General features: G+C 44.5%; 1 protein-coding gene across 1 annotated transcript in view; it reads right to left on the reverse strand.

The window, feature by feature from the left end:
• The window catches only part of AFF4 (AF4/FMR2 family member 4), a 2,373,445-nt gene that overhangs the window by 1,064,256 nt on the left and 1,293,706 nt on the right, over nucleotides 1-15,483 (reverse strand). Inside the window, exon 12 of the mRNA XM_044069901.1 lies at nucleotides 8,417-8,505. Coding sequence (XP_043925836.1) covers nucleotides 8,417-8,505 — 89 coding nt within the window. The remainder of the gene's footprint in view (nucleotides 1-8,416; nucleotides 8,506-15,483) is intronic.

The raw sequence follows: 15,483 nt of genomic DNA on the forward strand, positions 1-15,483 counted from the left end.
CTCTCTTATGCACCCTCACATGATCTGGTAGAGAGATATTTTTCTTTGAGGTCATTATACCATACCATAATTAGGAAATGGCTTGCTGCAAAATATACACCAAGCTGCCAGGGTGAGATGAGAAGAAATTTCCTTGAAAATATCAACCAAGATCAGAAAATGGTAGAAATTATTTATGAAGAAAGCAAGATACAGATACTTATGATGTTTGTTGGACCACTGATTTTGTATTTGGGGGACAAGCTTACTTTCATCAGCCCGAGAAATCAGTATGCTAAAAGCATAAAAAAAGAAATGAAATAATTCTTCTGGGAAGGCAAAAAAGAATGAGTACAAAGGGAAAATAGACAATGGTCAAAGAGGAGGGGGTGGTTGAGGGCTCCCAGACTTCAAAGCTACTCCATTCAGACTAGTGCATACAACATAAATTGAAAATTATAATCCTAAATGGAAGAAAACGTTACCTAACCAACAAATGGAAGAACAAAATGGGACTTTATTAAATGTTTGGACTGTATAAGAAAGTTATGAAGAGTAAGAATATGCACCAATTTATACCAGGAAAAACTTCAGACAAGTTTTGACAGTCCAAAAAGTGAACTAATGGAAGTAATTAATTATCCCAAAAAGGCACTCACTGAAAACTGATGTGAATAAGAAAGGAGAAAGGGAAGGGGTATAAGACATATGGAGATCTAAAATGAGAGAACCAAAAATATTGGGAACAAACTGTTAAAGGGAGGAGCAAGAAAATATTGAGAGGAAGCAAAGCCAAGGTTTATCCCAAGAGTGTGATCAACTAATTTACTGGGGGTTAATGCTGGAGCTTAGAGAAATCTAAGTTCGCTCACCTCAAGTCAAGGTAAACAGAGTACAGATGATTATACAGTAGAAGTCAGATCAAATAAACCAAACACAAAAGAAATTATTAGTAGAGCATATAGGGCAATACTAGGATAGGATGATATTTGGAAGCTGAAGAGTACTCTGGGGGGGATGCAACGTATTCTTTTATTAGATCTCGCTGCATCCGGATGACATGTGCCATATAGTTCAGCGCCCTCATGGAGAAGGTTGCTGAACTAAAGACCCGCTTCCCAAGGCGGTCCATCGCTTGAGACTCCTTACTCGGTGGGTGGACTGCGGAGCTATCCTGAGCCAACTCTCCTAGTGGCCGCCGCCACCAACATGGCATCCACGGGGGGACCTCTGCTCCAGTGGGTTCTTTCAGCAGGGGGACTCAGGATTCTATCCGGGCACTTGGGGACTGGCTCTACAGTGTCCGGCTCCTTCCAAGCCCTGGTGGAAATAAGGTCCACCAGGGGGTCGGGGGGAGGGGACACCCAAGAGGTAGATGGCCCTGCTTCGAACGCCTCTAGGAATATGGACTCATCGGAGGAAGCCTTGGGGGCAGACCACTCTCCCCTAATCCTGAGCATTTCCATGATGTCTCCAAAGGAGACATCCTCGGGGGGTGACCTTGGGGAGCCTTCCCCTTCATCTAAGTCCGTATCTTCCGTAAGGGACTCGGGGGAGTCCACGTGCCTCCTCTTACACTTAGCTTTGTGAGGGACCTCCGAGGAAGACTCACCAGCAATGTCACGTTCCAAAGGAACACCCAGAGGCGCTGAAGCAGGCTGCCCCGAAGGCCGGGTGATGGGAGCCTGGACCAGCTGAGAGGGAGTGTAGGGGAGCGGCCAGGACCGGAGGCCGGATGCACTCAACAGTGCCCTCTCCACCACCTTGAAGCCGAGGGAGCCACTCGATAGGATCAGAGAGTCGACTCCCACCGGATCCGAGCGAGGACGGATCGGGGCCGAGACCCTCGGATCTGAAGGACCCGTGTGCTCCGACCAGGACGGAGCCGAAGTCACACAGAATCCCTCGGATCCGAAGCTCAACCCACGGCTCCGAGAGGTCGGATCCGACAAGCTCGAGGGACCAGTCGGAGCCGAAGTAACCAGTACTATCGGCTCCGACCCACCCCCGGATCCAACGCGGCTCGGCTCTGAATGCTCCGAACCCAGATAGCGGGTCGGAGAAGGAGCGATTGGAGCAAAAAATGGGGTCGAGCTCCCCCCCCCCCAGAGGGGGGGAGGCAAGAGCACTCCCATCTGCAGCTGGGCCTGGATGAACCTCCTCATCATCCGGTCCATGTCTGCATCTGACATACTAAAGGTGGACCTCAAGGCCACCGAGGCAGACCTAGAGTGTTGCCTCGATGACCTCGACGGGGACCGGGTCCCCTCCTCCCCGGGTCCCGGTGAGAAACAAGGGGACCGGAGCAGAGGAGGAGGTGATGCAGAAGCTCTGGATGGAGAAGCCCGTTTGGCGGGCGGGGCCGACGAGGAGTCCTCGGCCCGCCGCTTATGGTGCTTCTCCTTCCGTTTGGCTTTCCCGGCCTCCCTCTCCTCCGGAGCCGAAGCAGGAGGTTGAGTCCCGACCGGAGGGAGGGAGACAGGGGTGGCTACCACCGAGGGCTGGGTAGCGGCCACAGGAGTACTGGAGGCCGGAGCCAAATCCGGGGGCAAAAGGCCTGCCAGAATCAGCTTCAACCTCCGGTCCTTAAGTGCCCTGGGGTTGAACGCTGCGCAAATCGCGCATCCCGAAGAGAGGTGTTCAACCCCAAGGCACCTAACCCACCGGGTGTGGCCATCCGCCGGTGAAAGCTTATGGCCACACTCGGTGCATTTTGAAAAGATGGCTTTAGGGGCCTCCGACATAGTCTACAGAAAACACACTCACTAGGCCCCTACACACACCACAAACGCACACTACGAATCAGCGAGGGCAGGGAGGAAAAATAAACACAAAAAAGACAAATATAGGATACCTAAACACTCGTACACACTCACACAAGAAAAAGGAAGAAAAAATGCAAAGTTTTTCTCACAAAAGTTATCCCACTATCAGGAGCTCGAAATCCAGCTCGTAGCTTGAAGTGTGGCAAACTAGATCTGAGGTCAGTCAGGATTGGCAGGGGATTATGGGTAAAGGGAGGAGCTAGGAGCTCGGATCTATGCTGTGGTAGAAGTTGCCGGTTCGGATCCGAGATCAGATCTGTATCCCAAAAGTTGCTGACAAATGAAGTTCCTACTTCAGATCAACTGTTAAAGGGAGGAGCAAGAAAATATTGAGAGGAAGCAAAGCCAAGGTTTATCCCAAGAGTGTGATCAACTAATTTACCGGGGGTTAACGCTGGAGCTTAGAGAAATCTAAGTTTGCTCACCTCAAGTCAAGGTAAACAGAGTACAGATGATTATACAGTAGAAGTCAGATCAAATAAACCAAACACAAAAGAAATTATTAGTAGAGCATAAAGGGCAATACTAGGATAGGATGATATTTGGAAGCTGAAGAGTAGTGGGAGGTATATCTACATCCTAAGGTATTCCACATAATCAAGGAAATTCAGATGGGTATTGGAGATGAGATACGATGGTGAAAGGTATATGGGGATATATGTTTTGGAGCTGCGTGGAACTTCAATACAAGTTTGATCTTGGTAAGACTATTAGAAGAGTGGAGGGAAATGTACTCCTTACCAAAGAATTGCTTCTACCAAATTGGGAAAGAACAGGAAAAACAGACATATACTTATTGTAGTTGCAGACAAAGTATAACAGGAATAACAAAAGAAATGAGACTGAGCTGAGAGAACATGAAAAACCAAAGACCCAATTACTTAATGGAAACAGAGACCAACGCTTAGTAAAAAGAATTAGAATTACTATTCTTAGGAAACAAGAGTATTATTTTACAGGGAAAGAATGTACTCAGTAGCACCATGTAAGAGAAATTAGCAATAACTGTGCCTTCTGTCCGCAGGTCAAATTCTTTTACAGATGACAGCTGTTAAATCAATGCATGAGAATTTAATTGTATACAAGTATCCGTAAGACATTACAGTTGTGTAAGAACTTACATAACAGTAGATGTCCTACTAATCACTGTTGCAGTATTTTTATCATATGGGTTTTCATCCGCTTACATCCATTTGGAGTACCAAAGCTTTACCTTCCTGAAGGCAACATCCAGCGCAGTACAGGCTGATGTATTCATGAATACCTTAGACTCCCTCCAAGCCAGCAGCCTGAAGACTTCTGAGAGAATAAAGTGGTCAGCTAGGAGAGGCATAGCTTAAAGAGGTAAGTAAATTCACCCAAAAGCAGTCTAACAGGTGACAGCTTATAGTACAGGGAAAGAGAAAAATAGGAGCAAAGAAGAAGTGAGAGAAGGAATACTGCAACAGTGATCAGGTAGCCTCCTCCAAGATGGACCTGGCATCTACACCCTTATGGAATGCTACAGAAGCAGACACCACCCTAGTGGAATGTGCCCTTCGACAGGAAGGCAATTATTTCCCATATTGTGTGTAACAGAAATAAAGAAACAGGCTTAGATCTCCAAGATGCTAATTTGATAAGAGACAGGATGGCTCAGTTTGGAATCCATAAATGAGATAAAAAGTTGGTCATCTTTTTTCTGAAAGTTTTTGTCTTGTCCAAGGAAGGTAGGCATGTAGATTGTCAGGTTGAGTTGTATCTCATTCACCTTAGGCAAGAATGAAGGATTGATTCCCCCCCCCCCCCAGAGTCGCCCTGTCTTGTGGAAAATGAGAAAGCGTGGAGCAGCTATAAGAGCCTGAAGTTCAGACATTCTGCAGGCTGAAGTAAGAGCCACCAGAAGGATAGTTTTCCAGGTGCAGAATTTTAACATGGCAGAAGCAGGTGGCTTAAAAGGGGCAAAAGTCAGTTTTTCCAGCACAAAGCCGAGATCCCAGGGAGAAGAAATAGGCTTCCTAGGCAGCTTATGGTGTACAACACCCCTCAAAAAAGTTTCACCTCTGTTCTGGACATGGTAGGAGGGTCAAGAGGCAATCAGACATATTAATGGAAGAGTAGGCCAGACCAGGGTTTAATAACTCGCAGAGATATTTGAGGACACCAGGAGTATCTGGTAAGAATGGGATCTGGCTGTGGATGAAGCACCAAATTGAAAATCATTTCCACTTACCTGTATATGACAGTTTGGTGGTAGGTTTTATGGCTTCCTGTAGAATCTGTACTACTTCAGAAAGAGAGGCTAGATTTGGATGGAGAAGCAGACCTTGCTGCTGACTAACCTGGTCTGGCTGTAATGTTATTTTCTAATAGTCTCCCTTGGATGGGCGCAGAAGGAGAAGAAACCACTGCTGTCTTAGCCAGAAAGGGGGGGGGGGTGGCAGTATGAGTTTTGTGGCTTCCTGTTGAAGTTTTAGAAAGGTTCTTAGGAGTAGTGGCGGGGCCATCTGTCTTCCAAGCCATTGGGAAAGCACTCCTAGTACAGAACAGTGTAAGCTGGTGGTTTTCTGGAGAAACAAAAAAGGTCTACATGTTGAATTCTTCACCTATGCCTTATAGTCTTGAAGACTTGTTATTCAGGGTCCATTCATGACGGTCCTTCAAGGACTTGCTTAGGGAATCCACCAGTACATTCTCCTGTGAGGGAATGTTTGCATCTGTCATAGTTGTGCCCAGTTGTGTCGTCGATGTACGCCAGTAGAGAGCCTGGCTTCCACAGATAGGAGACTATTTGCATTGCTTGCAGAAGGGTTCTTGTTTTTTTTTTCAGGTTGATGTGTTCCTTTCAGGACAGGAGATGAACCATTTCCCCTGCAACCTATGGGATGTTTTGAAGTTGACTGTGAACAATAAGAGGGAAAGGAGATGCACCGAGGGGAGTCTATGGAAACAGCTTGAATCAGTAGGTCTTCAGGTAAGGGAAAATCTGAATTCCCTGATTGCAACAGAATACTACTGGTGGTAATAGACACAATAAAAACCCTTGGTGCCGTAGAAAGACCAAAAGGCAAAGTAGTAAACTGCAAATGTGATGAACCAGAGAAAAAGCAGAGACATTTCCTATAAGAAGGTCAAATAGAGAGGTGGAGGTAGATATACTTCAGGTCTAGTGATACAAGAACTACTTGAGGAAGAAGGAAAGGTAAAAGATTATACAGAGTAAAGTGGGCACTTTTAGAAAGCGGTTCAGTAAAGAAAGATCCAGAACGAGTCCCAACTGCCCTTCCTTTTTAAGCACCAGAAAGATTCTGAAATAGAGCCCTTTTCCTACAAAGGAGGGTGGCACTCCAATGGTGCCTTGATCTCATAATTCTTGAATGACAGAGTCGAGCATAGGAAGCTGGTTCTGCAGCAGACAAGCAAGACCTTTACACAGGGGATGTGTTTCCATGACATGGAATAGTCTTCTTTGATAATAGTCAGGACCCATTTGTCTGTCACTACCATTTCTCCAGAAGGGAAGGGGCACAGAAGTCTTTTTGAAAAAAGGGTCAGATTGCAGCTGGCAAGGTAGATTGCCATTCAAAATGTCTCATCATATTCTGGATGGTTTCCCCAGAGGTGGCCTCCTCAGTAGGGAAGTCAGGGAAGAAGTCGTCACATTCACCAGAGGAAAGATGTTCACGGGAATGCATCTGTGAGGAATAATCCAGGAAGTGATCAGAATCCAGATCTTGTTCCTCATCAGAGGAACAGGAATCTTGAGTGTGCCTTTGTGGTGTGAACTGCAGGCAGCTGTGACACAAATGAAGGAGGGTTACATGGACATAACTTCCTTAAATAAGCCCCAGGAGTCGTCTCTCCATTCTTTTTCACTGAAAGTTGTACAGGAGGGTCACATCTCAAGTTTTCTGCTTTTTCTTTCTAGAAATGATGTCAGCCTGAACTAGTCTCAGAGGTTCCTAGCCTTGAAGCACTTCGATTAGAGTACCAGGGACCTCTTCTATGACGAGGATTTGCGGTACTCTGTGTAGGCTCTCTGAGATGAGACGTGGTTCACCCAAGGCGACCACCACCTGCAAGGCCTCAGGAGACATATCTGCCTCTGATGAGGTCTCGGTAGCTGACAAATGAGAGGTATCTGAGAGGTATCTGATAGACTGCAGATTCAGTAACCTCAGCAGGTGTGTCTGAGTCAGAGATGCAATGCTACAAGTTGTCTCAGGATCTACAGTTTTTTCTTAGGCAGAAGGTGATTCCACCATTTTGGCTTGGGCCAGGCATTTTAGACACAGAGTTTCAAAGAATGTGTTCAGGGAGAAAAGCCTCAACTTAAGGGTTTTAAGAACAAACAACTGACAGATGATGTAGGTTTTGTAGTAGTGTTCAGGGCCTAAACAAAAAAGACACAGTGTGTGCAGGTCCTTGTACGATCTGCCTACTGCACTCAACCCTCCTAGCTGACATCTAGTAAAAATGATCTACACAATCAAGATATTTGAAAAAGGAAGGTTCCTCAATGGGGCATTTATCTGAAATTTGATAACATGAAGCAAAGGTATCAAAGGTGAATAAAGAAAAGTCCGATGGATCTACAACTTGGGTTCAGGCTGGTGGTGAGATAGCCAGAGGTATTTGAGCATATGTCTGTCTATATGTCCGGACACATACGAGTCGAGGTTACACATCACACGTTTCCCTCTCAGGAAGGTAAAGTTTTGGTATCGCAGCCAGATGTCAGCGAACAAAAACTCATACATTAAGAATAGTGCAACAGTGATTTCACTCAAAACATCATAAGTGAAAATGCATAAAACAGTAAATATCAATCACTACAGAACACAACAAAATATAACTCAAGTAAACACTGACTGGCTAAGTACATGTTATACTAGATCTGTGTGTAAATTAAAACATGCTGAAACTTGTGGGACGGCCAATGTATTTATGAAAGTGCATCATGCACATTAAGTATGTTATGCCCAAAAATATTTTATCAAATACAACATCTTGGACTTAAAAAACAAAGGTTACAGCACCAGAGTCCTTCAAAGTAAATAAACCATTATCTGAATACAGTGAGCTCTCAGTTAACCGGCACCCATGGGGATGGGTAGATGCTGGGTAACTGTAGTTTCTGGCTGCTTGATGGTTACTATTAAAATAGGCCTAATACTGTACCCTATACTATTTGTTTGGTTTGAGACTTGTTCTTGGGTTGGGGAGAGAGGGAATGTATTCCCATCTTCCTTTTTAAAATGCTACAACTCTAAAAACGTAAGGTAAGTTTCTGGGGGGGCAAAGTGCAACACATGAAAATTGTACTGTATTTCTTTGATTTTTTTTCCTGGTTGCCAGAGAGTTCTGGTTAACTGAGAATTTACTCTATTCCACAAGTATTTACTTGCCTGATCTGGTAATCTCCCACATCATCACATAAACAGCTTGATGAAAAGTATCCGGACCAAATCTTTGAAACTGCCCATTTTACTACACTATGCCAAAAAAGATGGAAGAACAAGCGGCTTAATTACTTTTTCCAGGACTCTATTAAGCTTCCTTTCTAAGGATTTTAACAAAAGGTCAAGTAATGAGGGTGTACACTGAAATGTAGTTTATCCAAAAATACTTACTCCTTACTATTAGATGTCTTATGACTTGACACATTTTTTTCTTCCAATTTTGTTTTTTTGGTGTCACTGCTTCCAGTTTCTTCTTCATTCTGGAATGAGTGATCAAAATAAACTTGTTAATATAATGCAGAAAGCATTACAGTCAAAGTAAAGTGTAACATCGTAATCAAAGTAGAATATTATATCAACAAAAGGATTCATTCAAATTTGAAGACAGTTATTTACTAATTCCATGCAAATAGTACTCTGAAGTTAAACAGTGAGTTACATTCACAAGAAGATACAAAAATGCTCTTGCAGGATTATAAGTATAATTATGTAAGGTCTTATGTAAAGCATAAGTAATGGAACTATTTCATACAAAAAGGAAGAAGGGAAGATGTACCATTATCTCAACAAAAAGGGTGGAACACTTGGGAAGAATCACAAGCAGTGCCCAAAAACTCTTAGGTGCCGAAAGATGGACATAAGGCAGACAATCCTGAAAAGGACAGCTCTCCGAAAAGATGCGCCACTCATTAATGGACTCCAACCCAGCACCATTTTACTAACACCTGCTAACCCCATCCAAGCAACTGCTCCTACCCCAGCCCATGCACCTTACCTTTGATAAACCCTTTCTGTAAGACTAACAGTAATCAAGACAGCCAAGACCAGGTTTGCTAGATTTCTGAAATGGCAGGTAGGGGACAGCCAGCCAAGCGACAAAAAAAAAAAAAAAAAAAAAAAAGTCTATCACGGAGCCACTTCTATCAAAAACTGCAAAGTGGAGCCACTTCTAATCAATGCGGAACAACCTGTTCCGCTTTGAGCAGAAGTGGCTGCGCTTAGCAATTTTTGATTGGCTCGTATACTGGTATAAGAGCCAATCAAAAATTGCAAACTGTAGCCACTTCTAGCTGTTCCACATTGAATAGAAGTGGCTCTGCTTTGCAGTTTCTGATTGGCTTGTACACCAGTATATGAGCCAATCAAAAATTGCAAAGTGGAGCCACTTCTGTTCAATGCGGAACAGTGGGTTCATGAACCTCAAACAGGATTTTCAGAGACAATGCGGGTTTTGGGATTGGGCTGCTGAACTTGGGGCAATCCTGCTTAAATAGGGACGTCTGGCAACCCTGGTCAAGCCACACACTGCCCCAACACAGATGTAATACACTACATCAGTTTTTACTTAAACCTACTCTAAGCCTAACTCGCCTAAACTTGCACTAACACCCCAATCTCCCAGTGCATAAACCTTCAGAATATCTGAATGTTTTGACATTAGTTTTCACACTCACACTTACCATACCTGCATGTATTTGATGTGCAATTCTTATAAAACTGTACAATTTTGGTGAACCTAACCCTTTACCACATTTCAGTCTCATTCACTCCTCAAGCAGCCAATTTGATGGAGTAAATAAAATCCATACAAACAAAGCAGCTGTATGCAAAATATGTGGCATTCCAAGCAGGCTCTCAATAGGTACTTAAGCAAATGGGCGGCGCAGTGGTGCAGCAGTTAACATTGTCACCTCACAGCAAGAGGTTCTAAGATTCAATTCTCGGCTGGTGTGCCTTTTGTGTGGAGTCTGCATGCCCTCCATGCATTTGCGTGGGTTTTCTCCCACATTCCAAAGACATGCATCTGGAGCATTTCCTCCACTGAAAATAGGCACCAAATGTTAAATAAATAAATGCATACACAAATAAATAAATAAATAAATGGCAAGGGAATAAAATGGAAATCAGAAGAGAAAACTTTACCAAGGCAAACTATACTCTCCTAGGCGAAGGTATAAATGCTTTCCAAGCCCCACCCCCCAAGCTGGAAGTGGTAACTACGTCAAAGCTTACACTATAGCCCTGTACAATCACTTGCATAAGTGTATAAACTTGGCTGTACCACAAAGAATCGAAGCTAGAGCTCCAAGTAAAAACAAGCTGTCATGGTGGACATTCAGCATCAACAACCTTTACAATAAACGCAAGAAGTGTCTGTCCAAGAAAACAAAGGCAAGGCCCCAACAATGGAAAAGCACCCTCCTCAGCCTCAAAAGGCAAATAAGGCAACTTGTCAAATCCTCTAAAGGGTCCTTTGAAACTTAGCAAGTACAGCCAAGGATAACCATAAGGCCATTTACAGCTACACATGTAGCTTAAAAGGTAGGACCCAAGCATGTGCAGAACTAGTGACCAACAGTATCACACATACTGACCCCCCCCAGAGATAGCAAACCTGCTAGCGGATAGGTTTGGCGAAAATTTCACTCCCTTATCCCCTCCTAACTTATCACAAAGTTTCCCCCATCTCCCCCCACCCTATATATCTGAAGAGTAGGTCTTCAAAGCCTTGACCAAGGCAAAACACACAGCCTCTACAGGACCAGATGACATCCCAGGCTGACTTCTAAACAGGCTAAAGCATGAACCAGCATCAACATTAAGTATCGTTTTCAATCATAGCCTAACCACAGGCTTTGTTCCTGGGGAATGGAGAACAGCAGTAGTTATTCCCCTCCATAAAGGTGGCTTAGCAACAGACCTGGGGAACTAAAAAGCATAAGCCTGATCAGCCTCATCTGTAAGGCCATGGAAAGTATCATTAAGTAAAGACATAGTTGACCTCCAAACCCTGAATCCTATCTAATTCGGCTCCAAGGGAAGATCCTGTCCATTAAATCTGGTGGACTTCTTTGAAAATGTGACCAGGGTCACTGCCAAGGGCAAATCTGTGCACAAAGCATACCTTGACTTGGCAAACGTTTTGACACAATCCCACATTTAGGCATCACCGATAAACTTAGCAAACTAAATGTAAATCCCTTCGTTGTAAGATAGGTTGTCAACTGGATCACAAATCACACACACATTATCAAAGTGTGTGACTCCACATCAACCAGCAGACCTGTTAAACAGGGTGCCACAGGGGTCCAGTCCTGGGCCCCCTACTGTTTGGTATACACTTCTCAGAAGTTCAGGTCAAAACTAAGGGGTTGGGGCTGACCAAGTTTGCAGACACCTGCAAACTATGTGCAACCAATGAATCCCCATATAATGTCAGTATACTCCAGGAGGGTTTCATGCAGATCAAAGACCGATGTATTGGTTACCATCTCAAACTGAATGCAAAGAAATGCATCATCATTCCCACCAGCACAAAGTCCCTTCACACTATCAAATCAATAACAATACCCTAAGTACAAACAAAGTGGTAAGGGACCATCTCAAGTTGACTGCAACCTTAACTTCCATCACCATGCATCTACTGTAGTAAGGAAGGCTTTCCACATAGTATAATTGATTAGTACAGGGATCACCTTAAGAGAGAGAGATTATAAGCTCCATACTTGGCATAAATCCTGCCCAAAATTGAGTAGAACGCCCCATTCTGCATGTATCGTACAAAGCACCTGCAGTAACTGAACAGACGTCAGAGGTTTCTAACAAAGATCAAGGGGCTCCAGCATATGCCTTACACATAAAGTCCCTGTCACTATACTTTGTATCGTATAGACTTCTTAGGGAAGACTTATGCCTGGCCTACACAGCAATCTAATGACCGAAATCTAATGAACTTGCTGCATATAGTACAGTTGTGTACACTTACCATAAATGTAGATGTTCGAGTGTATTCACTGTTGCAGTCATTACATTTGGGTAATCTGCTGGAAGGTTGCTCTCAGTCGGCCTGAATAACAAAGTCTTGGGTCCTGCGTCAGTTGCGGTCTCCTCTTCCATGATGTCAGGTCGTCAGGGGTATAAAACATGCAGCAGACGCCATTTTATTCAGTTTTTCTTGCCCCAGATAGTCAGGTGCCCCCCCCCCCCAATGGGGAGCAAAAAAAATAAATAAATAAATAAATAACTAAATAAATAAATAAACAGAAATATATGTAAATGCACCTTTAGCAACATAAACTTTACCTTCATCTAAAAGTAAATACACCACAAAGGCTTTAGAATATAGTGAAGGAGAGAGAAGTTATAGAAAAGGGGGATGGCGGGTGGGTAACCCGGACTGCAACAGTGAATACACTCGAACATCTACATTTATGGTAAGTGTACACAACTGTACTATGTTCTTCGTGTTTCACTGTTGCAGTCATTACATTTGGGTAGAATTCCAAAGTTATGGATGGGAGGATGGAACTAAATAGCATTTGGAGCGGCTATAAGGCCCTGCAGAACTGCAGTGGCAAAGCCTGCCCTGGATTTGGCGAAGAGAGGCAAATGATAATGCTTTGTGAAGATATGAACAGAGCTCCAAGTAGCAGCTTCTAGAATGTCCTTGGTTGGAACTCCTCTGAGAAAAGCTGCTGAGGTAGAGGCAGCCCTGGTGGAATGTGACCTGATCCACTTGGGCACAGGTTTACCATGGTGCAAGTAGCAGAAACAAATGCAGTGGCTTATCCACTTAGAAATAGTCTGCTTTGATATAGCCTTCCACTCTGATCCTGCAGCAAATGCCACCAGTAGTTGCTCAGACTTTCTTAGAGGTTTGGTCCTGTTTAAGTAGAATCTTAGTTGTCTGTGTACGTCCAATGAAATGCAGAATCTGCTCTCCCTTGTTCTGCGGATTTGGGTAAAATGTTGGCAGGTGAATTGTTTGGATAACACCTTAGGCATAAATGAAGGATTGGTCCTGAGGGACGCCCTGCCCGGGTAAAATGTAATAAAAGACTCCACAGCCATGAGAGCCTGTAGTTCTGAAAACCTTCTTGCTGAAGTGATTGCCAAGAGGAAATCTGTTTTCCAAGACAAAAATTTTATATCCGTAGTAGCTGCTGGTTCAAAAGGAGGCAGGGTGAGTTTTTCCAGCACAAAACTGAGGTCCCATGCAGGAGTTGGTGATCTTCTGGGAGGCCTTAAATTTTTGGCCCCTCTAAGATACTGTTTAAGCAGTGGATGAGAAAAGAGGGGAGGCTCCGTGTTGTAATGAGCCGAGGTGGCTGAGGCATTGATTTTTATTGAAGAAAAAGATAGGCCCTTGTCAAGCACCTCAGTCAAATAATGTAAAATCTGAGGGACATTAGGCTTTGCTGTGTCCGTTCCTTGTGCTTGGTTCCAAGCACAGAATCTCTTACATTTATCAGCATAAGATTTTCTAGTACTAGGCCTTCTGGCTTCCAAAATGACAGCCATCACAGATTTACTGAGAGGTGTTTTTGAATAATTAAATGATCAGCCACACTGCAAGGTTCAGAGTTTGGAGCTGAATGTGCAGAATTAAGAAGTTATGTACTCACCATAACGTTCCATCTGAGTAGGTGGCTTCATTTGTCTGCAACCTGTGGGTCTTGGATCCGATATCGGATCCGAGCCGGCAACTTGTAGCATAGCTATGGATCCGAGCTCCTAGCTCCTCCCCTCACCCATAATCCCCTGCCAACCTCCTATGACCTCAGATCAAGTTTGCCTTTCTATGGATACCTGAAAAGGTGTTCCAATAAGCATAATAGATAGAACAATATAACAGGACCAAGTTCTGAAGGCCAGGGGGAAGGAGGGGGGGGGAATGGTTGCAGACAAATGAAGCCACCTACTTAGATGGAACGTTATGGTGAGTACATAACTTCTTAATCTGGAGTAGGGACTTCATTTGTCAGCAACCTGTAGGGGACAGAGTCCCCAGCTACCTGAATCTTGGGCGGCCATCATGGAAGGATGTTCCGGAGCACTGCGGAGCCAAAGGATGCTCTCCCTCTAGAAATTACGTCCAGTTTGTAGTGGTTAATAAAAGTATGAGATGAGGCCCAAGTAGCTGCTGAACAAATATCATCAAATGGCACTCTAGATTTAAAGGCAGCAGAAGTAGAGATGGAGCGAGTGGAATGTGCACGGACTCCCTCAGGTGCGGGCCTCCCGGAAGCTTGGTAGGCCAGAAGAATACATTGAGAAATCCAACGTGACAAGGTGACCTTTGAAACAGCTTTACCTAAACTGAATTTAGCAAAGGAGACAAACAGCTGATCAGATTGTCTGTGACCAGCTGTCCTATGAATATAGAAACGCAGCTGCCTGTGTACATCTAATGAATGCAGCTTGTACTCTCCTTTATTTTGATACTTAGGGAAGAAAACCGGTAAGTTGATGGTCTGATTGATATTGGTTTCCGATGCCACCTTGGGAAGAAAGGAGGGATTGGTCCTGAGGTACACTCAGTCCGGATGGAAGACCAAGTAAGGAGGCTTTAGGGAAAGGGCTTGGAGTTCCGAAACTCTCTTGGCTGAAGTGATGGCTACCAGGAATGCTGTTTTCCAGGACAAATATTTGAGATCGACCGATGCGGCTGGTTCAAAGGGAGAAGCAGTCAAGGCTTGAAGGACTAGAGAAAGATCCCAAGGGGGTACGGCTTCTTTGATAGGGGGCCTGAGTAGAAAGGTGCCCTTGAGAAATGTTTTGCACAATTTAGCTGACATCAAAGGACCTGTCTCATGTCCCACATGGTAATGGGAGATGGCTGCCAACTGTACCTTGACTGTCGAACAACTAGCTCCTTGCTGAAAGAGTCCGGTTAGAAAATCCAGTACGGATGGTAGAGGGGCAGTGAAGGGATCCAGATTATGATGGTCCGCCCAGACGGAAAAGCATCTTCATTTACTGTTTTATATTTTCGTGGTGGAAGGCTTGTGTGCTGCCACCAGGATGGCTTTGACTGGTGAAGAGATGCCGGGAGTCCTAAGAGTGGAACTGGAGCAACCAAGCTGTCAGCTTCAGGTTGACCAGATTCGGGGTCTGTAATTCCGATGGATGGGAGATTAGATCCAGAGTGGGATCCAGAATCCGAGGAGGATTCACTAGATGAGACCACAGGTAAGGGAACCAAGTTTGCAGAGGCCAGAATGGGGCAATGAGGATCATTCTGCTCCCCAACCGTGAGGCTTTCTGTAAGAGCTTTAGCATGAAGGGGTAAAGGAGGGTAGGCATAGAGTAGACCGGGTGGCCAAACATGCACCAGAGCGTCTCTCGGGGCTTTCCCTGGTGGGGGAATCAGAGCGAAGAAGCTGTTGCATTTCGTATTTAAGGGAGAGGCAAAGAGATCGCAGCAGGGTTGCCCCCATTTTGCGAACATCTGCTTC

The sequence above is a fragment of the Protopterus annectens genome, chromosome 4.part0 (genome assembly GCF_019279795.1).
Source record: "Protopterus annectens isolate FY-2018-M chromosome 4.part0, PAN1.0, whole genome shotgun sequence".
NCBI lineage: Eukaryota > Metazoa > Chordata > Ceratodontiformes > Protopteridae > Protopterus > Protopterus annectens.